This window comes from Salmo salar, chromosome 16, assembly GCF_965601325.2.
Source record: "Salmo salar chromosome 16, fSalSal1, whole genome shotgun sequence".
Lineage (NCBI taxonomy): Eukaryota > Metazoa > Chordata > Actinopteri > Salmoniformes > Salmonidae > Salmo > Salmo salar.
The window spans coordinates 52197951-52225028 of NC_138306.1; the positions used below are offsets into that span (position 1 = coordinate 52197951).

The following is a 27078-nucleotide window of genomic DNA, read 5'->3' on the forward strand; positions in this document are numbered from 1 at the left end:
TCAAATCTATCACATATCAAAGACCTTACTGACACACAGTCACCAACCCTTGTGTATGTATTGATACTGTATTCACCATTTGCTCAAAGACTCTCTGCTCATGCACCGTGTCACTAGGATGTCTTCTTCTCCTGAGCCTATACAGCCACTCGATCAAAGACAGTTTGTCAATCGGCGTAGTTGTACAAACGAAGCGTTGCCTACAGTTACTTGTTACATATCGACAAGGTAGTGGAGTGCAATGTTACATATCAAAAACCCTCTCATATTTTTTTTTCTTTCTAAGAATAATTACCTGGGGCACTAGCCAATCAAATAATTGTTACCTGGGGCACTATTCCATCAAAGAATACTTATCTGGGGCACTATCTAATCAAATAATACTTATCTGGGGCACTATCTAATCAAAGAATACTTACCTGGGGAACTAGCCAATCAAAGAATACTTACCTGGGGAACTAGCCAATCAAAGAATACTTACCTGGGGCACTATCCAATCAAAGAATACTTACCTGGGGAACTATCCAATCAAAGAATACTTACCTGGGGCACTATCCAATCAAAGAATACTTACCTGGGGCACTATCCAATCAAAGAATACTTACCTGTGGCACTATCCAATCAAAGAATACGTACCTGGGGAACTAGCCAATCAAAGAATACTTACCTGTGGAACTAGCCAATCAAAGAATACTTACCTGTGGCACTATCCAATCAAATAATACTTACCTGGGGAACTAGCCAATCAAAGAATACTTACCTGTGGCACTATCCAATCAAATAATACTTACCTGGGGAACTATCCAATTAAATAATTGTTACCTGGGGTACTATTCAATCAAAGAATACTTACCTGGGGAACTATCCAATCAAAGAATACTTACCTGTGGCACTATCCAATCAAATAATACTTACCTGGGGAACTAGCCAATCAAAGAATACTTACCTGGGGCACTATCCAATCAAAGAATACTTACCTGGGGAACTAGCCAATCAAAGAATACTTACCTGTGGCACTATCCAATCAAATAATACTTACCTGGGGAACTATCCAATTAAATAATTGTTACCTGGGGTACTATTCAATCAAAGAATACTTACTCGGGGCACTATTCAATCAAATAATACTTACCTGGGGAACTATCCAATCAAATAATACTTACCTGGGGTACTATTCAATCAAAGCAGGTTTCCTGAAATAATCAACATGATTGTTCTTGCATTGTAATAATGCACAATTAGATTAAAGCACTCCACAACATGAAGGGTTTCAAGAAACTAAAACTGCATATAAAGTCAAACACTTTCTTGCTGTGCAGGATGAATCATGTTTTTGGACCCACACCAGGAACCCAGAAAATGGTTTTGATTTACTAGAGCCTTTGGTTGTGTTTGGGAGAAGATTACAATTCCCCCTCTCCCTGAAATCGAGCCCTCAAGATCTCCCATCCTTGTCAGACACTCCTTGATAAATTGCTGTTGTGTACTTTGCCTATGCAGTGGGGATTCTTAATGGTCTCTCTGTAAGTCTTTGTGTTACTGCGATCTCCCTTCCACACGTGATTATTTTTCTTATAGGGATAGAATATATAGAGTGAATCCCTCTGTTCCATGTGAGATTGCCATTACTGGTCCTAGTGGCCCTTTGTGATTTTGGCAGTTTGTATAATCAATGAAACTAGGCCTACTTCACTGCCAAAGGTCTGATTGCTGAGGAGAGGGGGGGTGTTCTATGCATTCTAGTTCTTTACATGTGTCCTCTACAGGGGCTCCTCCCACCTTGGCACTCATCCTCTTTTAGGCTGGCAGGGTGACCTCTCACCTTCTCGCGCTCCATTTACAGTGGATAGATTTGTAATGCAGGATGTCTGGGGCTAGATTCTATCAGTTCTGCCTTAACCCGCAATAACCGACAACTGAATAGCAGTTTCATTGTTTTTATTTAGGCGATGTCGGAGGTTTAACTGCGTTGGCGCTGTCAAATCAGCAAACGGCTCTCGGCGTTATACCGATCGTGCACGTTGCCATTGGATGCACCGCGTCGCACTAGTAATAACCCCATGTAGCCTTTTTACAAGTTTGAATACTGGAATGTGTGTTGTAATCTACACCTCAGTTAGGCTGAAACAAATCCGTATTATTCCATAATATGATTTAAAATTTGAGTCATTATTTCTATATAGCCTACGCTTTCTCATTGTGAATTTTACCGCAAATGGGACTGGTCTGGTTTCGTGACAATGACCACATGAACCGCTGCTCACCGGTTTGCCAGCTCTGATACAGTTACACCTCCGACATGGCCAAAACACCAGCTATGCAGTGTTGATCTGATTTAAATCTAGGCCCTCGTCTTCTGCCTTTTTCCTCAGCCCTTGTCTCTCCCTCTCCACCACTCGCTCTGTCTCCCGAGGTTGTGAATGGTAACGAGGTTGTGAATGGTAACGGTTCAACTTTTGTGTCACAAAACGCCTTCGTACTGTCGGCATGTGCACTAAAAGTTGACATTTAGTCATTTGGATTGTACAATTGTACTTGTGTGTTTTCTAATGTAATTTAACTAAATGGTCAATGGTACTTCACCTGTTTTTACTCCTTTTTTTGCCAATTCTGTAGTTTTCATTACATACAGTTTCCCTGAAGGGATTATTTAATGTAGACTTTTGTAATGTATGTATTTATCCAAATATTGTTTGGGATATCAGTATTGTAATGGAATATGTGAATACATGGTTATCACAACAATATATCCGCTGGTACTGTCAAATAAACTACACATTTCTTGACATTTTTGACACTTGACACAGTGTATTGTCACTGAGAAACAAGCATGGTTATGGTTCATCATGATGACAATTCCTCAAGGGGTCCAATTTCTTGGCTTCTCCAGTTCTTTACTTCATAAACAGTAGAATAGCATGCATTTCATGTAGAATTTTAATTGGGTACAGGTTTTTTTGTATTTTATTATAAATGAGGTGGTTGTGATTTAGTAGGAAAGGAGAGCTGCAGTATAAAGTATCGAACAATGTAATACATACACCTTGGTAGACATGCAGTCGATGCAATTATAAAAATATATATTCAAAAACAAATATAAAGAGACACTTTGAATATATTACAAGTTTATTTTAAAAGAGAACTTTCATATCATATGTCTGAAAGGTGTTGATGCTTGACTAGTGTTTTAGGTACATCGGGAGAGAATTTATAATGCATTGTTAGTACACTGTAAAGTATTTCATTTTTTTAAGGCATCAAAAATATTAATAGATCTATTCATAGTTGTATATCAGCTATAGAAACAAACCAGAGTAAACCAGCGGGGTACAATGAAATGTATCGTACACGAGACACAGAGCAATTATTGAAAACTGTAGGACCTAATGCTATTACAGAAAGCGCTGTGGTCGTTCAGTTGTACACACGCCTGAGAGACTTCAAGGTAATGCAACTGTCACCAAAGGATCCGAAACCCTTTTAGCCAAACGGTTGGCGTGCGGGCCGAGGCCTGCCCTCGGTTATCAGTTAGAGAGCACTACTTTTGGTTTCTCTCCAGATTCACTGCAAATGTTTTGTTATTGTATGTTGTGCACAATATACAATAGGTATGTTACATTTCATAAAATGAAGACGATTTAAAAGTGGATTGTAAACATTGCTATGTAACATCATGCTATATTTTGTTTTTAGAATTAGGGGAAAGAAAAGCACTGCATGCATGAAAATAAAAGATCATTCAAAATGAAGCATAGAAGATCTAGCATGCATTCAACCTGGAGTATGTTAGGTGTAGCTAGGTCATCACACCTGAGAAGGTCAACTGTTCTAGAAAAGGTACTTTGTCATCGGGCATCCTAACTCAACACACATCAATATAAATTCTACAGTAATATATATATATAGTTGGTAGGCCAATAATTCAAAAACTGTTAAAAAAATAATTTAATCTTCTACATAACTACTTTATTTTTGTTCAAAAAGCACAGGCTTACTAGACCATAAGAAATCAGAGTGATTTTGAAGAAATCACAAGGTACAGTAAATCCTGGTTTCAGCATTGTACTACAGTGTATATGCTGCTGACAGTAAGGGCAACTAGGAGGCATGGGGACAGAAAACATTTTCTGTAAATTATACACTTTGGAATAAAAACAATTCTGTTCTCAATACTATTTTCCATATAAATCTACAGTATAGAGTTCTCAGCCATCGTTCTATGAATCACTAAGGAGTAGCCAATCATGATCGCAGTGACGATCATGATTGGTTACAACTAGATCTCAACCGCACTTGCTCGCTGGGTGGGTTGAGGAGAGTGGGAGTGAAGGAATATCAGCTTGTTGGGGTAGTTGGGCAAGAGACTAAATGGAAGGATGCCATAACGTGTTGGCCCAGTTGCCTTTGACGTTGTACAGTTTGACGTTGTGTTTTCTGGTCTTCAAAGCTAGCCTCCTATGCAGATTGCCAGCAACGTGCACATATGTTCTGTGTCTCTGCAGTTGGCTCTGGCTCCTTGATGTTTTAAACATCATGGCAGCAGTGATTCCATACACAAAAGACTTCTCTGTTTTCCTCCTCTTGCGTTTGCTACTGGACTGTTCCAACCCTTTCCCTGTGTGGAAAAATAATATTCATTACGTTTTCAGATCATTTGAATGGAATAGATTCAATACAAACGAAAAATGAAATTAATCTGTTGTTCATTTACATTTAGCCAACAAGGGGACCACTCTGTAAACTTGAATTTGGGTATGGTGGCATAACAAGAAGGTCTTTAGGAGAAATTCAAAGTCAATTTTCAGCAGATGGCAGTAGTAGAACATGAATCTGACATTACAGCCCCCCACCACTCTCTACAAGCCAGCCTCAACCGAATGTGTGGAGATGAGTTTGAAATGAAATTAACCTCCTTTCCACACCAAGGTTACTAAACCTGAAGGCTTTGGCTAGTGTGAATGGTAGTTTCCATGTGTTCTCGTCTGCATGGAATTATTCGCCCCATTGACTTTCTTTCTAAATAACGTCTAATATTTCTGCTAACGAGCCAAACCTTTCCCTAAATACCCATAAACTTAAATGGAGAATGAAAAGTTCTTAGTCATAAAGCAACAACTGGCCAACTCTTTTTTTTGTTGTTGTCTTCTGATAGATTTCCCCAATCCCCTTGGCTGATACAAACCATGCATGACATCAAAGCGTACAATTTTTGGAAGATTAATTGTCATGGCGATGGTGTCTCTGCCAGACCCTGATAGCATTCTCTCAAAGCAAAGATAGAGTTTTCCTTTTGGTTCGTTGACTCAGGCAGGGACATTGACTCAGGCAGGGGCATTGACTCAGGCAGGGGCATTGACTCAGGCAGGGACATTATATAATTAAAAATGGCAGTATAAAACTTGACCTTTTGCATAGGATCCTTGAATCAAACACATTTCTTCGGTCATACAGTAGGCCCGACAGGTTAACACGCCAGTGCAATACTACAGTAGTGGTTGTCTTGCTACAGTACAGTGGTGGACATGATGGTGGCATGCATTTTCCAGAGTGACTTGCAAACTAACATCTGTGACGCTTCTAGACTACTCAGCCATCTAGCGACTAAGCACACTACTCAGCCATCTAGCGACTAAGCACACTACTCAGCCATCTAGCGACTAAGCACACTACTCAGCCATCTAGCGACTAAGCACACTACTCAGCCATCTAGCGCCTAAGCACACTACTCAGCCATCTAGCGACTAAGTACACTTAAAGGGATAGTGTTTAGAGTAGAATTCTCTCATAGTAGGGATCTTGTAGAGTAGTAGTCTCTCATAAGAGGATATAGTTATTTTGACTTTATTTCAGGGCATATTTTGGTAACACTTTAGAGTAGTAGATACTGTGGAATGTATGACATTCATTAGTATGACAAAGAACCTCCTACATAAAACGCTTGTATGGGAACAAGTCGATATGTCACTGTATAAACTAGGTAAAGCTGACGTTGACATTTTTTTTAAACAATTTTTTATTTATTTTACCTTTAACTAGGCAAGTCAGTGAGCTGTCATGAGCTGATGTCATGTTTTATAACCTTTTACGAAGTGGCCTTTGTGCTGCCTTTGATAAACAATACAGCTTATTACACAAAGATTCTGTGTTCTAGAAAAGAGTGTAAGGCCTCTAAAATCCATTCGCTACCACGCTTAATCCTTTCATGTAGTCATTAGTCATGTGACATGAGTGGATAGTTTTAAAGGTCATCCCAGCCATCACCACCAACATGAACAGATTCAACAGGAAGTGTTTTCTGACACGTGTGAAGTACATTACCAGGTCTGAGGGAAAAATACGGGTCCATCTTGTCCAGCTAATGTGTGCTTCTCTCAAACCAGTTAGGGTAAAGTGAAATGAGCTGGAAACACCACAAAACATGAAGAATTCGGAGGATGCCAGGTATTCGAGGAAGTCAAAAGTGAATCTGAAAATGGCTTACATTGGTTGCCATAAAAATAGTGTAAATCAATTTCGTTTTAGCATGCGTTTCAGGAAAGGCTTTACAATCTCTCGTTTCATTAAGATAAGAGGAAATTATCTCTTTTTCAAAGTGCAGAGTCCAAGAAAGGAAAGAAAGTTTTAAGCTTTTGTTAGGTTCAGGCAAGTGCCACCGAATCCATTTAGGAACATGCTTTAGTTTCCATGCAGTGTTGTTCCTTCCAGAAACGAGGATAAAACCAACCCCCCAAAAAAGAATATTGATTCTCTGCTGAAAACTGTCTCCGAGTCCCACGGTTTATGGTGTAGTCTTTATTGATTTTACTCACTAAATCCTTCCTTTAGGTCAGTGTGATAATCCGGACACTAAAAGTATCTGGATGAGGAAACCGTTCTTGTCAAACCTCAACACTGTTCAGCAAAAGCATTCTCAGCATTTCTCTTTCTCTCTCTCGCTCAGTTCCAATGAGTTAGTTTTAATTACTGTGTTCTCTAAGGCATTACTTGTACAGTCTTTGCCCGTCCTTGTGCTCTTCGGGGAAATCACAAATTGCAGTGCAAATCCATCGCAAAATAGACTCTTCGAGCACATACAGTACTCAAGAAGACTGCAGAGGTACTGAGGAGTAGTAAAGATTTTGTAGTGCTTGCCAAAATAGACCACACACTCGTCATTATCTGGACAAAACAGCTCTTTCCAACTGTACACTTTGGGTTTTTGGCATTTGGTAGGAGTGTAGAGACTCGTCTCCGGCCGGGGGGGAGAGGCGCCCGCTGTTGGTAGGAGAGTAGAGACTTGTCTCCAAGGCCTATCTCCACTCACATGTCCAGGTTGAACGCTTTCATGAGGAGGTCCAAGTCTCCGATGTTGGCTGCCTGGAAGAGCTCCGGCTGGTCCATCATGGAGAGAGCTATCCGCAGGGCGGCCCAGATGTTCCCCGACATGACCTGGTGCGAGAGCTGCTGACTGCAGCTCTTCCTCTGCAGACTCAGGGCTGTTAGGAAGTTACTGGCCGCCTCCCTAAAAGACAAAGGGAAGGTTTGACCAAAGGGAGAACCATGTGATTAGTTTGCTATCATGATGACCTACATTAAAGCGACTGTTACTAGGTTCAGGCCTGATGTGTTTGATACGTTTTCAAACAGGAACTTTGCTGTTACTTGTAACATTATAGTTGGTTGAACTTCATACAACTGTAAGAGATAGCATTATTAGGCTCAATGTTACTCAGTGTCCCCACCTCACCTCACTCCACTGACTCCACCAGAGCAGAAACTCAAAGCTCTCTGCTGCGGTGCCAGGTGCTGTTTTAGAGAACACCAGCTGGCTCTTAGTTAGACCCCCCCCCCCCCCAAGCCCCCCAACCCCCTGCTCACCCACCGGTGTGCTCCTAAGTTGATGCAGCTGATGCCCAGGTTGTAACGGGATCTAATGAAGCCCGGCTGGAGCTCCAGGGCTCGGGTGTAGGCCTCTACCGCCTCCTCGCTGCGGTCCCCGTTTGCCAGCGTGGCCCCCAGGCGGTTCCACAGCAGGTAATCCTGGAGGGGTCATACAGGGGGTAGGAGTCAAAGCCGGAGGAACAGAATGGTGACATGTAGGATAGTGGTTGGTTTTGACATTTGGTTTCAGACAGTGTTGTGGTCTGTGAACCCAGCCACTGTCGACTGAGATGTTTGTTGAAAGGTTTGTGGTCTGTGATTTCTTTTTTTCTCCATCCGATGCTTCTTCTCTACAACGGTTTAGCATTGTGACATATTTCGTGTTAATGCTAATTGTTGTGTACTGTAATGGGAAGTCCAATCAGAAAGGGACAGTACCTGCTTTGGTAGAGAAGATTTGCAAATAAAATGAAGTTGAATTTTGTCTGCGATTAAAAACGGACGGCAAGCTTGGAATCAACACAATATAACATTCATGAGAGGAGTGCATAATTTGCCAGTTATTCCCCTGTATCTTTTGTGTGTTAATGACTGTAATGTAGCTACTGTGGTGTGATGGTGTTTTTACACACATCTTATTTTTATTTTTTTTACACACTTTTTATCTGAAAACACACCCTGTGAAAACACACCCTGTGAAAAAACACCCTGTGAAAACTAAGCTAAGTTTAAGTTCCAAGGATCATTTGAGGATGGTTCGGTTACATCACTACGTCCGTCCTTGACTCCATCGTTATGTGTCTCCCACCTGGGGGCAGATCAACATATACAGGGATACGGTGCAGCAAGCCTTTTGTGCGAAGCAGCAAGCTATCATGATCTCCACTTGTATTCAGCTCTAAGTTGTCAGCAGGGGAGAGGGCATTACCAAGTCAAATGTAGAGGGGGTGGATTTAGCAGCCACTGCTGTGGGACAGGGTTAAAGGATAGTGGTTGGAGCTGCACCAGGCAGATACTAGTGCAGGGAGGGTGAATCAGATGGGAGTTCATGAAACTGGATTTCTCAGCTCAAAGCTCTCCAATTTGGATGCAGTGTTTCAGTGTTGTGAGACAGTACAGTGCGTCTCAGTGAGATGCAGTGTTTCAGTGTTGTGAGACAGTACGGTGCGTCTCAGTGAGATGCAGTGTTTCAGTGTTGTGAGACAGTACGGTGCGTCTCAGTGAGATGCAGTGTTTCAGTGTTGTGAGACAGTACGGTGCGTCTCAGTGAGATGCAGTGTTTCAGTGTTGTGAGACAGTACGGTGCGTCTCAGTGAGATTGACAATCACAGTGTTTGTGTGTTTACACTGCCGTCTTACCTCTGGCCGCACTGTCAGGGCAGCATTGAAGGCCTCCACAGCTTTGTTGAACTCCGCGCTAATGTTGAACAACACACCCAGGCCCGTCTGCAGGTCCGGGTCGGTGTCCCTGTTGTTCTGGGCTGCCTCCAGAAACAGATCCTTTACCTCAGGCAGTAGAGAGCTGTGGGCAGACACACTGGACTTAGAGTCTATAGAGAGTAGAGACACACTGGACTGAGAGTCTATAGAGAGTAGAGGAACACTAGACTGAGAGTATAGAGTAGAGACACTGGACTGAGAGTAGAGACACACTAGACTGAGTAGAGAGTAGAGACACTGGACTGAGAGTACAGTGTAGAGACACTGGACTGAGAGTAGAGAGTAGAGACACTGGACTGAGAGTAGAGAGTAGAGACACTGGACTGAGAGTAGAGAGTAGAGACACTGGACTGAGAGTAGAGAGTAGAGACACACTGGACTGAGAGTAGAGAGTAGAGACACACTGGACTGAGAGTAGAGACACACAGGACTGAGAGTAGAGACACTGGACTGAGAGTAGAGTGTAGAGACACACTGGACTGAGAGTAGAGAGTAGAGACACACTGGACTGAGAGTAGAGAGTAGAGACACTGGACTGAGAGTAGAGAGTAGAGACACTGGACTGAGAGTAGAGAGTAGAGACACTGGACTGAGAGTAGAGAGTAGAGACACATTGGACTGAGAGTGGAGACACACTGGACTGAGAGTAGAGAGTAGAGACACACTGGACTGAGAGTCGAGACACACTGGACTGAGAGTCGAGACACTGGACTGAGAGTAGAGACACTGGACTGAGAGTAGAGAGTAGAGACACACAGGACTGAGAGTAGAGAGTAGAGACACACTGGACTGAGAGTAGAGACACACTGGACTGAGAGTAGAGACACACTGGACAGAGTCGAGACACTGGACTGAGAGTAGAGACACACAGGACTGAGAGTAGAGAGTAGAGACATACTGGACTTAAAGTAGAGACACACAGGACTGAGAGTAGAGACACACAGGACTGAGAGCTCATAGAAAGTAGAGACACACTGGACTGAGAGTAGAGACACTGGACTGAGAGTAGAGAGTAGAGACACTGGACTGAGAGTAGAGACACACAGGACTGAGAGCTCATAGAAAGTAGAGACACACTGGACTGATAGTAGAGACACTGGACTGAGAGTAGAGAGTAGAGACACTGGACTGAGAGTAGAGACACACTGGACTGAGGGCAGAGAGTAGAGACACACTGGACTGAGAGTAGAGAGTGGAGACACTGGACTGAGAGTAGAGAGTAGAGACACTGTACTGAGAGTAGAGACACTGGACTGAGAGTAGAGACACATTGGACTGAGAGTAGAGACACTGGACTGAGAGTAGAGACACTGGACTGAGAGTAGAGACACACTGGACTGAGAGTAGAGAGTGGAGACACTGGACTGAGAGTAGAGACACACTGGACTGAGAGTAGAGACACATTGGACTGAGAGTAGAGACACACTAGACTGAGTAGAGAGTAGAGACACTGGACTGAGAGTAGAGACACTGGACTGAGAGTAGAGACACTGGACTGAGAGTAGAGAGTAGAGACACACTGGACTGAGAGTAGAGACACACTGGACTGAGAGTAGAGACACTGGACTGAGAGTAGAGACACACTGGACTGAGAGTAGAGAGTAGAGACACACTGGACTGAGGGCAGAAAATAGAGACACACAGGACTGAGAGTAGAGACACACTGGACTGAGAGTAGAGACACACTGGACTGAGAGTAGAGACACACAGGACGGAGAGTAGAGAGAGAGAGAGAGAGAGAGAGAATAATTTTGTTATATAAAGCTTAATAAAAAGGCTACTAAGCTACCAAACTGCTAGGACAGAACTGACCTGGCTGCAACTTCAATTAACACTGAAGTGAGAGGTGTGAAAATTCTTGAGCCTAACAATGGCAGGAGACTTTCACAGCGCTTCCCACCCAAATGCTGAGGCTTTTGAAGCCCCCATGGCTTATCCCTGTGCTGTGGTCATTACAATACAGTCCAGCAACACTATTTGCTGACCGCTACAAAGAGGGGAACGTAAGCAACTTCATTTTTCACACAGACCATCCCCTGGCATGGCACAGTGCTATAAGAGTACACTACCCCTATGTCAAGAGAGAGGGTATTGGCCCAGGGTGGAAACTCAGAATACTAGACATTGAGGAAATTAAAACAACCTCTGTCAATGTGTCTGGGACAGTAATGGTGCAGGGCATCCTCATGCATTTCCAGCAGGACTTTTACGGGATCAAAGAGAAACCACAGCAGGAAAATCTCTCTCTCGGTGACGACTCCCCCATCCTGCATGAGTCTGATCACACCTTTTCAAATGGTCCTGCAGACAAGGATAGACACCCACCCACAACTGCACTGCTCCTCCATCATTGAAAGGGATACATTCACAGGGCTGGAGAGAGACATGGTGGAGCTCACAGAGCTAGTACACAAAATCCAGACAGAACAAACCCATAAAACAGACGAACACCCCCCCCCAAGACCCGGCGGGCAGAAGGTGGAGATGGATGGCTGTCTGGGAGAGCTGGCTGCTCTACGGACTGAGGTGAGAGAACTTAAAGAGGCACACATGGCACTGAAGGACGAGGTCAGAAAGCTGAGGTGTGACAGAGAGCAGGACACTCCCCCAGAGAAGCCAGCAGAACAGCACCTCAGACCACAACACAACAATGGGACACACAACACAGGACCCACCAACCCAACAGACCCCACCCCATCCTAACAGCCCCCCTGTCAGCTCCCCTGATAGCTCTCTTGACAACGCCCACACATCCACTGAGGACACACAAAAGCCAGAGATTGTGCTCCTCATTGACTCAAATGGCAAATACATTCAAGAGGATAAACTTTTTCCCAAACACAAGGCATGCCCTGGAGCTGTTGTCAGAGGACAGACTAGGGTCCCCCAGCCACATCATAATTAACACAGGCACAAATGACCTGAGGGCCCAGCAGGAAAGGGTGGCCACAGCACTCAAGGGACTGATTGAAAAGGTTACCTCCAACCTGCTACCACGAAAGACGTTCACCCTGCCACCATACAGTGGGTGAATGCAAGCATTTCACGAGACTGTACCTCAAAACCTAATGTCTACCTGGCCCACCACTCTACTCTGGACCTGAACAGCCTTTATGACCAGGTCCACCTCGACAAGGCAGAAATCCCAACTTTTGCCAGGATCCTGAAGGACGTCGCCCTAAACCGTAGCCACAGCACCTCACAAAGGAGCAACGGACACCCCGCCTAGACCAGCGAGACCCCCTCCTGAAGGACCTGCACAGAGAGAACCGACGCCAAGAGGACCTACACCCAGATCACAGCATCACCAGCCACACCTCAACCAGCTAATAGCAAACCCTGGCAACACCCTATTAACACCCTATTCACACTATAACCCCTATTACTAGCCTGTTCAACCTCTCTTTCATATCGTCTGAGATTCCCAAAGATTGGAAAGCTGCCGCAATCATCCCCCTCTTCAAAGGGGGTGACACTCTAGACCCAAACCGCTACAGACCTATATCTATCCTACCCTGTCTTTCTAAGGTCTTCGAAAGCCAAGTTAACAAACAGATTACCAACCATTTCGAATCCCACCGTACCTTCTCCGCTATGCAATCTGGTTTCAAAGCTGGTCATGGGTGCACCTCAGCCACGCTCAAGGTCCTAAACGATATCATAACCACCATCAATAAGAGACATTATTGTGCAGCCGTATTCATCGACCTGGCCAAGGCTTTCGACTCTGTCAATCAACACATTCTTATCGGCAGACTCAAAAGCCTTGGTTTCTCAAATGACTGCCTCGCCTGGTTCACCAACTACTACTCTGATAGAGTTCAGTGTGTCAAATTGGAGGGCCTATTGTCTGGACCTCTGGCAGTCTCTACGGGGGTGCCACAGGGTTAAATTCTCGGGCCGACTCTCTTCTCTGTATACATCAATGATGGTGATTCTATGCTCCACCTCTACGCAGACGACACCATTCTGTATACTTCTGGCCCTTCTTTGGACACTGTTAACTAACCTCCAGACGAGCTTCAATGCCATACAACTCTCCTTCCGTTGCCTCCAACTGCTCTTAAACGCTAGTAAAACTAAATGCATGCTCTTCAACCGATTGCTGCCCGCTCCTGCCCGCCCGTCCAGCATCACTACTCTGGATGGTTCTGACATAGAATATGTGGACAACTACAAATACCTAGGTGTCTGGTTAGACTGTAAACTCTCCTTCCAGACTCACATTAAACATCTCCAATCCAAAATTAAATCTAGAATCGGGTTCCTATTTCACAACAAAGCATCCTTCACTCATGCTGCCAAACATACCCTCGTAAAACCATCCCACTGATCCTTGACTTAGGCGATGTCATTTACTAAATAGCCTCCAACACTCTACTCAACAAATTGGATGCAGCCTATTACAGTGCCATCCGTTTTGTCACCAAAGTCCAATATACTACCCACCATTGCGACCTGTACGCTCTTGTTGGCCCTCACTTCATACTCGTCGCTAAACCCACTGGCTCCAGGTCATCTACAAGTTTCTGCTAGGTAAAGCCCCACCTTATCTCAGCTCACTGGTCACCATAGCAGCACCCACCCATAGCACGCGCTCCAGCAGGTATATCTCACTAGTCACCCCCAAAGTCAATTCCTCCTTTGGCAGCCTTTCCTTCCAGTTCTCTGCTGCCAATGACTGGAACTAACTGCAAAAATCACTGAAGCTGGAGACTCATATCTCCCTCACTAGCTTTAAGCACCAGCTGTCAGAGCAGCTCACAGATCACTGCACCTGTACATTGGCCATCTGTAAATAGCCCATCCAACTACCTCATCCCCATACTGCATTTATTTATCTTGCTCCTTTGCACCCCAGTATCTCTACTTGCACATTCATCTTCTGCACATCAATCACTCCAGTGTTTGATTGGTATATTGTAATTACTTCGCCACCATGGCCTATTTATTGCCTTACCTCCCTTATCTTACCTCATTTGCACACACTGTATATAGACTTTTTCTACTGTATTACTGACTATATGTTTGTTTATTCCATGTGTAACTCTGTGTGGTTGTATGTGTTGAACTGCTTTGCTTTATTCTTGGCCAGGTCGCAGTTGTAAATGAGAACGTGTTTTCAACTACCTACCTGGTTAAATAAAGGTGAGAAAAAATGAGGGAAATAAGTGTTTGACCCCCACTCAATCAGAAAGATTGAGTGGGGGTCAATCTTTCTGAGGCCCCCCTCAGACCTATGCCCCTTGGAAATACAGACATTGTCATCCTACAAGAAACATGTTATAAAGGAGCTGGACCCACTGGTTGCCCCCCAGAGAGCTGGTAGTCCCATCCACCAAACTACCAGGTGTGAAACAGGGAAGAGACTCAGGGGGCATGCTAATTTATTATAGAGCAGACCTAACCCACTCTATTAAATTAGTCAAAACAGGAACATTTTATATCTGGAAATGAATAAGGAAATGAGGAAAAACTCAGAGAAAAATGTCCTCATGTGTGCTACCTACAGTGAGGGAAAAAAGTATTTGATCCCCTGCTGATTTTGTACGTTTGCCCACTGACAAAGAAATGATCAGTCTATAATTTTAATGGTAGGTTTATTTGAACAGTGAGAGACAGAATAACAACCAAAAAATCCAGAAAAACGCATGTCAAAAATCTTATAAAATGATTTGCATTTTAATGAGGGAAATAAGTATTTGACCCCTCTGCAAAACATGACTTAGTACTTGGTGGCAAAACCCTTGTTGGCAATGACAGAGGTCAGACGTTTCTTGTAGTTGGCCACCAGGTTTGCACATATCTCAGGAGGGATTTTGTCCCACTCCTCTTTGCAGATCTTCTCCATGTCATTAAGGTTTCGAGGCTGACGTTTGGCAACTCGAACCTTCAGCTCCCTCCACAGATTTTCTATGGGATTAAGGTCTGGAGATTGGCTAGGCCACTCCAGGACCTTAATGTGCTTCTTCTTGAGCCACTCCTTTGTTGCCTTGGCCGTGTGTTTTGGGTCATTGTCATGCTGGAATACCCATCCACGACCCATTTTCAATGCCCTGGCTGAGGGAAGGAGGTTCTCACCCAAGATTTGACGGTACATGGCCCCGTCCATCGTCCCTTTGATGCGTTGAAGTTGTCCTGTCCCCTTAGCAAAAAAACACCCCCAAAGCATAATGTTTCCACCTCCATGTTTGACGGTGGGGATGGTGTTCTTGGGGTCATAGGCAGCATTCCTCCTCCTCCAAACACGGCGAGTTGAGTTCATGCCAAAGAGCTCCATTTTGGTCTCATCTGACCACAACACTTTCACCCAGTTGTCCTCTGAATCATTCAAATGTTCCTTGGCAAACTTCAGACGGGCATATATATGTGCTTTCTCGAGCAGGGGGACCTTGCGGGCGCTGCAGGATTTCAGTCCTTCACGGCGTAGTGTGTTACCAATTGTTTTCTTGGTGACTATGGTCCCAGCTGCCTTGAGATCATTGACAAGATCCTCCCGTGTAGTTCTGGGCTGATTCCTCACCGTTCTCATGTTCATTGCAACTCCACGAGGTGAGATCTTGCATGGAGCCCCAGGCCGAGGGAGATTGACTGTTCTTTTGTGTTTCTTCCATTTGCGAATAATCGCACCAACTGTTGTCACCTTCTCACCAAGCTGCTTGGCGATGGTCTTGTAGCCCATTCCAGCCTTGTGTAGGTCTACAATCTTATCCCTGACATCCTTGGAGAGCTCTTTGGTCTTGGCCATGGTGGAGAGTTTAGAATCTGATTGATTGATTGCTTCTGTGGACAGGTGTCTTTTATACAGGTAACAAACTGAGATTAGGAGCACTCCCTTTAAGAGTGTGCTCCTAATCTCAGCTCGTTACCTGTATAAAAGACACCTGGGAGCCAAAAATCTTTCTGATTGAGTGGGGGTCAAACACTTATTTCCCTCATTAAAATGCAAATCAATTTATAACATTTTTTACATGCGTTTTTCTGGATTTTTTTGCTGTTATTCTGTCTCTCACTGTTCAAATAAACCTACCATTAAAATGATAGACTGATCATTTCTTTGTCAGTGGGCAAACGTACAAAATCAGCAGGGGATCAAATACTTTTTTCCCTCAATGTATATCCCCCGAATAGAATCCCCACACTTTAACAATGACAGATTCTCCATCCTAGAGGGGGAGGTCAATAATTTCCAGGCTCAGGGACATGTACTAGTCTGTGGTGACCTAAATGCCGGAACTGGACAAGAACCTGACACCCTCAGCACACAGGGGGGCAAACACCTACCTGGAGGTGGCAGCATTCCCTCCCTCTGATGCGCCCCCAGACACAACTACGACAACATAACCAACAAAAAACGGGTCACAACTCCTGCAGCTCTGTCGGCCGCTGGGTATGTTCATAGTCAATGGTAGGTTCGAGGGGACTCCTACGGTAGGTACACCTATAGCTCATCTCTTGGCAGTAGTACTGTAGTATACTTTATCACTGACCTCAACCCAGAGTCTCTCAGAGTGTTCACAGTCAGTCCACTGTCAGAGGGCAGCAAAATCACACTCCACTTCAACAGAGCTATGCTCAATCATGAGGCATCAAAGCCAAAGGAACTGAATAATATTAAGAAATGCTATAGATGGAAGGGAAATAGTGCAGAAATCTACCAAAAAACAAATAGGCAACAACAAATTCAATCCCTTCTAAGAATTTAAAAAAACAACCTATCCAACCCCCAGAAAAAACCTGAGCCTACGCCTTCCCTATGGTGAATCACTAAAACAATACAGAAATACACTACTGAAAAAGAAGGAACAGCACGTCAGAAATCTGCTCAATGTAATTGAAGAATCCATAGAATCTAACCACTTTTGGGAAAATTGGAAAACAAACAAAAAAAAAAATGAATGGATAACCACTTCTATCTTTTTGTCTCTATAACAAAGAACAAACAGCAAATCATATACATGGTCAAATACAAATCTTAGAATCAACTATTAAAGACTACCAGAACACACTGGATTCTCCAATTACATTGAATGAACTACTGGACAAAATCCAAACCCTCCAACCCAAAAAGGCCTGTGGGATTTGGTATTTTATTAGGATCCCCATTAGCTGTTGCAAAAGCAGCAGCTACTCTTCCTGGAGTCCACACAAAACATGAAACATAATACAGAATGACATAATACAGAACTTCATTAGACAAGAACAGCTCAAGGACAGAACTACATACATTTTTAAAAAGGCACACGTAGCCTACATATCAATGCATACACACAAACTATCTAGGTCAAATAGGGGAGAGGCGTTGTGCCGCAAGGTGTTGCTTTATCTGTTTTTTGAAACCAGGTTTGCTGTTTATTTGAGCAATACGAGATGGAAGGAAGTTCCATGCAATAAGGGCTCTAAATAAAATACTGTATGTTTTCTTTAATATGTTCTGGATTAGGGAACTGTGAAAAGACCCCTGGTGGGATAAGTGTGTGTGTCAGAGCTGTGTTTAAGTTGACTATGCAAAGAATTTGGGATTTTCAACACTGTTTCTTATAAAATGAAAAAGTGATACAGTCAGTCTCTCCTCAACTCTTAGCCAAGAGAAACTAGCATGCATACAGTCGTGGCCAAAAGTTTTGAAAAGGACGCAAATTAAGAGCAAAACGTGCTACTCTGTTCTCGGCCAGCTGCAGCTTAACTAGGTCTTTCCTTACAGCATTATACCACACAACTGGACAATAATCAGGATGAGACAAAACTAGAGCCTGCAGAACTTGCTTTTTGTAGTGTGGTGTCAAAAAAAGCAGAGCAACTCTTTATTACGGCCAGACCTCTCCCCATCTTTACAACCATTGAATCCATATGTTTTGACCATGACAGTTTACAATCTAAGGTAACGCCAAGTAATTTTGTCTCCTCAACTTGTTCAACAGCCACACCATTCATTACCAGATTCAGCTGAGGTCTTGCACTTAAGGAATGATTTGTACCAAATACAACGCTCTTAGTTTTAGATGTTCAGGACCAGTTTATTACTAGCCACCCATTCCAAAACAGATGGCAACTCTTTGTTAAGGGTTTCACTGACTTCATTAGCTGTGGTTGCTGATGCGTATATGGTTGAATCATCAGCATACATGGACACATGTTTTGTTTAATGCCAGTGGCAGGTCATTGGTAAAAATAGAAAAGAGTAGAGGGCCTAGAGAGCTGCCCTGCGGTACACCACACTTTTCATGTTTGACATTAGAGACGCTTCCATTAAAGAAAACCCTTTGAGTTCTATTAGATGGATAGCTCTGAATCCACGATATGGCAGAGGTTGAAGGACAAAGACTTTCTCTAGGCTCAGATTAAAAATATGACAGATAGGAGTGGCTATAGAGTCAGCTACCATCCTCAGTAGCTTTCCATCTAAGTTGTCAATGCCAGGAGGTTTGTCATTATTGATCGATAACACACATTTTTCCACTTCTCCCACTAACTTTACAAAACTCAAACTTGCAATGCTTTTCTTTCATTATTTGTTTTTTATGCATGAATACAATTGCTCACTGTTTGTTGTTGGCATTTCCTGCCTAAGTTTTCCCACTTTGCCAATGAAATAATCATTAAAATAATTGGTAACATCAAAATGGTTTTGTGAAAGATGGAGTTGAATTTGTCTTTCTGCCAATAATTTCATTTAAAGTACTCCAAAGTTTTTTTCTATCATTCTTTATATCATTGATCTTGGCTTCATAATAAAGTTTCTTCTTCTTTTTGTTGAGTTTAGTCACATCATTTCTCAATTTGCAGTAAGTCAGCCAGTCAGATGTGCAGCCAGACTTATTAGCCACTCCTTTTGCCCCATCTCTTTCAACCATACAGTTTTTCAATTCCTCATCAATCCATGGAGCCTTAACAGTTCTAACCATCAGTTTCTTAACAGGTGCATGTTTATCAATAATTGGAAGAGGCAATTTTATAAATTCATCAAGTGTAGAGTCTGGATGCTCCACATTAATCACATCAGACCAACAAATATTTTTAACATCATCCACATAAGAGTCACAGCAAAATCTTTTGTATGATCTCTCATACACTATTTTAGGCCCAGCTGTTGGAACTTTGGCTTTCCTGGATATAGCCACTATATTGTGATCACTGCATCTAATGGGTACGGATACAGATTTAGAAGAAAGTTCTGCAGCATTAGTAAAAATCTGATCGATACATGTCGATGATCTTACATTTACATTTACATTTTAGTCATTTATCAGACGCTCTTATCCAGAGCGACTTACAGTAGTGAATACATACATTTCATTTTCATTTCATGCATTTAAAAAAATATATATATATTTGTACTGGCATCCCGTGGGAATCAAACCCACAACCCTGGTGTTTCACACACCATGCTGGTGTTGCAAACACCATGCTCTACCAACTGAGCCATAGGGAAGCCATCTTGATCCTGAAGTGTTTGTAAACACCCTGGTAGGTTGATTAATAACCTGAAACAGATTACAGGCACTGGTTACAGTAAGAACCTTCCTCTTGAGCGGACAGCTTGATGAAAACCAGTCTATATTCAGGTCCCCAAGAAAGTAGACCTCTGTTTAAATCACATAGACGATCAAGCATTTCACACACATTATTTAGATACTGACTGTTAGCACTTGGTGGCCTAAAGCAACACCCCAAAAGAAAAGGCTTTAGATGTGCCAAGTGAACCTGCAACCACAACACTTCAATAACACTTGACATAAAATATTCTCTAAGCAATACAGGAATATGGCTCTGAATATATATATTAACTCCTCCCCCATAAGTATTTCTGCGTCTTCTATAAATGTTATATCCTTGTATTGCTACTGATGTATCATCAAATTAATGATCTAAGTGAGTCTCAGAAATGGCTAATATATGGATGTTAGCAAGTCATTGATTTCATGAACCTTAGAAATAAGGCTACATATATTAATATGGGCTATTTTCACCCCTTAGCTTATCAGAGATAGACATAATACTGAAAAGAGAAAACAAAGCAAGAAAACATATATACATTCAGCAGCCCATTACTTATTGGGGAGTGTGTGTGTGTGTGTGTGTGTGTGTGTGTGTGTGTGTGTGTGTGTGTGTGTGTGTGTGTGTGTGTGTGTGTGTGTGTGTGTGTGTGTGTGTGTGTGTGTGTGTGTGTGTGTGTGTGTGTGTGTGTGCGCGTGCGTGCGTGCGTGCTGCGGGGTTGAATCTACGAACCCATAGGCTTGGCTCTGTCATCCGTTCCAGGCTTCTGGGAGGGTGGGTGGACAATGAGCATGTCATAGCGGATGTACGCAATGTCCCCATGTGCTCTGGCAGCTTTCATGGCTGGGATCAGTTCTTTCCTCTTCTGGCGCACAGCTTCAGGATAGTCCTTGTTGAGGAAGATATATGTTCCTCTCAAGTTCTTGGCTCTTTCCAGAACAGCTACCTTGTCCTTGAACCTTAGGAAATTGACCACTATCGGCCTGGGCCTATTACCTGGGCCGGTGGTGGGTTTTCCAGTCCTGTGGGCGCGCTCCACCTCAATCTTCCTGTAGTCCATCTTAAATTTCTCAGAGATAATTTCCCTCACTTTGTCCTCATACTCCATCCAGGTCTCATGTGGAGATTCTGCAATTCCGTCCACAACCATGTTGTTTCACCTTGATTGTCCCTCGAGATAGATAAATCAGACTGTCATTGCTATCATGGATTCCCAGACAGAACTGATGTCCTCTCTCAATGACTTACAGATTGCTGTCAACTTGCCGTCCTCTTGCCATCTGTAACGGTTGTCCAAAGGAGTAGACCAAGGTGCAGCGTGGTAAGTGTTCATCTTGATATTTATTTTTACTCAGAACACTTAAACAATATAATAAACAATGGTAAACGACCGTCATGTCTTGCAGGCTTTACCGAGCAGTACAAAAATAAGATCCCACAACTTGAGGGAAAAAGGGCTGCCTAAGTATGGTTCCCAATCAGAGACAACGATAGGCAGCTGCCTCTGATTGGAAACCATACCTGCCCAAAACATAGAAATATAAAACATAGAATGCCCACCCCACACCCTGACCTAACAAAATAGAGAAATAAACCGTCTCTATCAGGTCGTGACACCGTCCTCCTGTTTCAACTCGTCGAGCTGACCCTGGGAGAACTGCAAACTGTTCTTCAGGTCCTGGACCTCTCTGGTCAGGTCATCCATTCTTTTATTAGTAGAATCCACAAGTATTTGGACAACACACTTGAAACTATTTTCTTGTTGTTGTAACAACTGCTTATAGGTCTCTTTTTGTTTAAAAGATCCTTCACGTGTGATAGAGAGACACCACTGTCCTCAACGGTACTCCCGCCAGCTTTGGTCTTTGTCATGGTAGCTAGCAACGTATGTTAGGCTGTTACTCCTCGCAGTTCTAGACAGGGCAGGTCACGGGGAAAATTGAAAATAACAAACAGCAGGGATCTAGACAGCCACCAACCCAGGACAATCCGCAGTCCCAGCCACAATGACTAACCTCGTCGCGGGCTGCATTCAAGAACACCTCGCTAGCTTGATGTACAGCTAGCTAGCAGCTAGGCTAGCTGTGACGCCAAATAGCTCCTCAGACCTGTCCTTGGTCGGCAGGATCACTGGAAAGATACAAGCAGTCCCAGCAACTGATGCCAACTGTGGGATCCAACATAAGAAGCTAGGTAGCTACCAAGAACTTTCCGATATACTTCTAAGCAACAAACTTTCCAACAAACAAAACCAAGCTCTTCCTCCTCCCGCGTACAACAGGAAGTGATGATGATGTTCCAGACCAAAGGACAGATTTCCACCGGTTTAATGTCCATTGTTGTGCGGTTGATGGTATCCTAAATGAAATTATAAAATATACAGACCACAAATTCCAATTGGCTATACTTAAACTCTTTAACATCATCCTCAGCTCTGGCATATTCCCCAATATTTGGAACCAAGGACTGATCACCCCAATCCACAAAAGTAGAGACAAATTTGACCCCAATAACTACTGTGGGATATGCGTCAACAGCAACCTTGGGATAATCCTCTGCATTATCATTAACAGCAGACTTGTACATTCCCTCAGTGAAAACAATGTACTGAGCAAATGTCAAATTGCCATTTTACCAAATGACTGTACAACAGACCAGCGTTTTCACCCTGCACACCCTAATTGACAAACAAACAACCCAAAACAAAGGCAAAGTCTTCTCATGCTTTGTTGATTTCAAAAAAGCTTTCGACTCAATTTGTCATGAGGACCTGCAATAGACAGGGATGCAGCTTAACCCCACGAACTGGCGAGGGCACTCGAACAGTCTGCAGCACCCGGCCTCACCCTACTAGAATATGAAGTCAAATGTCTACTGTTTGTTGATGATCTGGTGCTTCTGTCCCCAACCAAGGAGGGCCTACAGAAGCACCTAGATCTTCTGCACAGATTCTGTCAGACCTGGGCCCTGACAGTAAATTTCAGTGAGATAAAAATAATGGTGTTCCAAAAAAGGTCCAGTTGCCAGGACCACGAATACAAATTCCACCTAGACACCGTTTCCCTAGAGCACACAAACAACTATACATACCTTGGCATAAACATCAGCGCTACAGGTAACTTCCACAAAGCTGTGAACGAGCTGAGAGACAAGGCAAGAAGGGCCTTCTATGCCATCAAAAGGAGCGTACAATCGGACATACCAATTAGGATCTGGCTAAAAATACTTGAATGAGTTAAAGAACCCATTGCCCTTTATGGTTGTGAGGTCTGGGGTCTGCTCACCATCCAAGAATTCACAAAATGGGACAAACACCAAATTGAGACTCTGCATGCAGAATTCTGCAAAAATATCCTCTGTTTACAACATAAAACACCAAATAATGCATGCAGAGCAGAAGTGGGCCGATACCCGTTAATTATCAAAATCCAGAAAAGAGCCGTTAAATTCTACAACCACCTAAAAGGAAGCAATTCCCAAACCTTCCATAACAATGCCATCACCTACAGAGAAATCAACCTGGAGAAGAGTCCCCTAAGCAAGCTGGTCGTGGGGCTGTGTTCACAAACTCAAACAGACCCCACAGAGCCCCAGGACAGCAACACAATTAGACCCAACCAAATCATGAGAAAACTAAAAGATAATTACTTGACACATTGGAAATAATTAACAAAAAAAAAACAGAGCAAACGAGAATGCTGTTTGGCCCTAAACAGAGAGTACACAGTGGCAGAATATCTGACCACTGTGACTGACCCAAAATTAAGGAAATCTTTGACTATGTACAGACTCAGTGAGCATAGCCTTGCTATTGAGAAAGGCCGCCAAAGGCAGACCTGGCTCTCAAGAGAAGACAGGCTATCTGCACACTACCGACAAAATTAGGTGGAAACTGAGCTGCACTTCCTAACCTCCTGCCAAATGTATGACCATAGAGACACATATTTCCCACAGATTACACAGAACCATAAAGAATTTGAAAACAAATCAAATTTTGATAAACTCCCGTATCTATTGGATGAAATACCAGTGTGCAATCACAGCAGCAAGATTTGTGACCTGTTGCCAGAAGAAAAGGGCAATCAGTGAAGAACAAACACCGTTGTAAATACAACCTATATTTATTTATTTTCCCTTTTGTACTTTTAACTATTTGCACATCATAACACTGTATATAGACATTGTATGACATTTGAAATGTCTTTATTCTTTTGGAACTTTTGTGAGTGTAATGTTTACTGTGAATCTTTTATTGTTTATGATCTATTTCACTTGCTTTGGCAATGTAAACATATGTTTCCCATGCCAATAAATCTCTCTCTCTCTCAGAGAGAGAGAGAGAGAGAGAGAGAGAGAGAGAGAGAGAGAGAGAGAGAGAGAGAGATCTCACTGTTGAGTAAAATATTTAATAAAGTTATGCCTTTCCTATAGAGGGGAGAATTCATTATTTAACTCCTAACTGATAAAGTTATTTTCTCCTCATGTGACACCTAAAAGCACTGCCTTTAAAGTAAAAAGGAAGGAGAACCCCTGAATTGCGGTTGTTTGACGATGAATACGTGAGAGCAAGCTTGCTTGATCGGCAATAAAATAACACCCAGACCAGCTGTGCTTGAAAGACCTTGAAATAACTTTTCCTTTCATAGATGACAGGGGTAATAGTCATTACATTGAAACAAATGAGTTTCTAAAACGGCCCGGCTAAAGATATCATAACTGAGCGTGCGACATAAAGCACACACCATAGCATAAAATATGCATCAATGAGCCATTGTGTAATATTGTCACGGTGCTCAGGCTAAGAGACTGTAAAGGACAGAGAGATCGTGCCAGCCATTTGCTTAAAAAAAAAATCATTGAATGTCAGATTTAGTGCTTTCCAATGAAGGTGCCCCGACACTTACTCTAGGATGTCATGCTACTCCTGATTGGCCTGTATCTCTTCTCTTTCTCCACATTGTATAGTCATCCTGTAATGTTGTCCTACAAATGAGCATACACTTACACCTATGGGATCTATGCTAGTCCTATCCAGTACTTACACCTATGGGATCTATGCTAGTGCTATCCAGTCCTAACACCTATGGGATCTATGCTAGTGCTATCCAGTCCTAACACCTATGGGATCTATGCTAGTGCTATCCAGTCCTAACACCTATGGGATCTATGCTAGTGCTATCCAGTCCTAACACCTATGGGATCTATGCTAGTGCTATCCAGTCCTAACACCTATGGGATCTATGCTAGTGCTATCCAGTCCTTACACCTATGGGATCTGCTACAAGACCATGGTGCTTGCCTACAGAGCTGTGAGGGGAACGGCACCTCCGTACCTTCAGGTTCTGATCAGGCCCTACACCCAAACAAGGGCACTGCGTTCATCCACCTCTGGCCTGCTGGCCCCCCTACCTCTGCGGAAGCACAGTTCCCACTCAGCCCAGTCAAAACTGTTCGCTGCCCTGGCACCCCAATGGTGGAACAAGCTCCCTCACGATGCCAGGACAGCGGAGTCAATCACCACCTTCCGTAGACACCTGAAACCCCACCTCTTTAAGGAATACCTGGGATAGGACTAAGTAATCCTTCTAACCCTCCCCCCCAAAAAAGGATATAGATGTACTATTGTAAAGTGGTTGTTCCACTGGATATCATAAGGTGAATGCACCAATTTGTAAGTCGCTCTGGATAAGAGCGTCTGCTAAATGATGTAAATGTGAATGGATCTATGCTAGTCCTATCCAGTCCTTACACCTATGGGATCTATGCTAGTGCTATCCAGTCCTTACACCTATGGGATCTATGCTAGTGCTATCCAGTCCTTACACCTATGGGATCTATGCTAGTCCTATCCAGTCCTTACACCTATGGGATCTATGCTAGTGCTATCCAGTCCTAACACCTATGGGACCTATGCTAGTGCTATCCAGTCCTTATAGTCTACCTCTCATATCTGCCCACAGTTGAGACACGAGACATCCTACGTTGGGAGCCCGGGGAGCCCGCCAGGTGGCTCTTGCCCTTCAGCAGGTGCTTGTACTTGGAGTTGTGACGGAGCCAGCGCAGCAACGCCTCGCAGGCATCCTGCCTCATGCCCGTGTTGGTCAGGCTCACCGCCAGGGCCATGAGGGCTTGGAGGTTATTGGGGTGGAGCTCGAGACACCTGGAGATACAGAGAGAGGAGGCCAAGGGTGGGTTAATCGGGGTAATGAGTACTTCAAAGGGTTTGACAGACTAATTGGGACCGGGAACATCAGGAGGCACCTAATGATGCCTGGGGTCAGGTGGTAAAGACCACTCACCCCAGATATATTCCCTTCAAAAGCATTTGTTCGTAGGAGTTACTTTGGAGCGTAGACTTGAAATTGCTGTTGCTACTGTTCACATTTAAAGTTAACCGGGGGAAAACATTTTATCTCCTTCGTAGTGTTGCATCAGAGGAAAATAGCACTGTGTTGGAAGAACAACAAGGATTAGAGAGCACTCAGGGATGAGCCAAAAACAGATTTAGCTTTCATCAAGATAATGTTACACTGAGATTTGTGACAGACTGACAGTCAATGCTTCATCTTCCTTAAGAGCTTGTAATGACAGGAAAACCAAATCATTTCTGTCAGACTTGCTACTGTGCCATGGGTCACTGGCTGTTATGTAAAGTTTGTATACAATAGGTATGCTGTGCAGATGCTCCGTTCATCGTTTTTTTTTTACTGTTATATGTTTCTCAGAGTTCTCCAATCCAGACAGGAATACACATCAACAATGGGCCTACATTAACAGTCAGCTAAAACACAATGAAAAATAGAAGCAGTGTAGCATTAATAATAGCAAAGTGCTGGATTTCAAAGGATTACTGTCATTCTGAGAAGATCATTTAAAAGCTTAAGTTTTAAACCATTGGTTTTATCACCAATAATTAATTAACCCAAAAACACTTGATTTACTTGGTTCTTTTTTAATTTTTATTGTTGGGTTAGAAAGATTGGGGAAAATAGTATTACTTGTTAAACAAAAAAATACATGTAGAAAAATGATTGCCACCCCTGAATATTCTTATAAATAAAAATGAACAAAATGAAATCTGCATTAACATTCTACTTTTTAAAATTAATCTAATTTTAAGGAACTGTATTGTGGCCTTCCATTGCTTCCTGTTTCACTGGGGTATAAAAATGAGGTAACATGATTGTAAAATCTCTTTGTCAAATAAAATCTAATTGTATTTGTCACATGCTGCGAATACAACTGGTGTAGACTTTACCGTGAAATGCTTGCTTATGAGCC

At 43.1% G+C, this 27078-nt stretch overlaps 1 protein-coding gene across 2 annotated transcripts in view; it reads right to left on the minus strand.

Annotated features, from left to right (window-relative positions):
- Positions 1 to 3108: 3108 nt before the first annotated feature.
- Positions 3109 to 27078, minus strand: part of LOC106574138 (PEX5-related protein) — a 181727-nt gene continuing 157757 nt past the window's right edge. Inside the window, exons 10-14 of one of the 2 annotated variants that reach the window (XR_014380922.1) lie at positions 25739 to 25957; positions 9220 to 9382; positions 7862 to 8019; positions 6319 to 7501; positions 3109 to 4615 (exon numbers count right to left, since the gene is read on the minus strand). Coding sequence is in view for 1 of the 2 variants with exons in the window: in XM_082962778.1 (XP_082818904.1) it covers positions 7300 to 7501; positions 7862 to 8019; positions 9220 to 9382; positions 25739 to 25957 (742 nt within the window). In the remaining variant the exon portion in view is untranslated. Of the gene's footprint in view, positions 7502 to 7861; positions 8020 to 9219; positions 9383 to 25738; positions 25958 to 27078 lie in introns of both variants that reach the window. The other variant, XM_082962778.1, reaches the window with a different exon arrangement.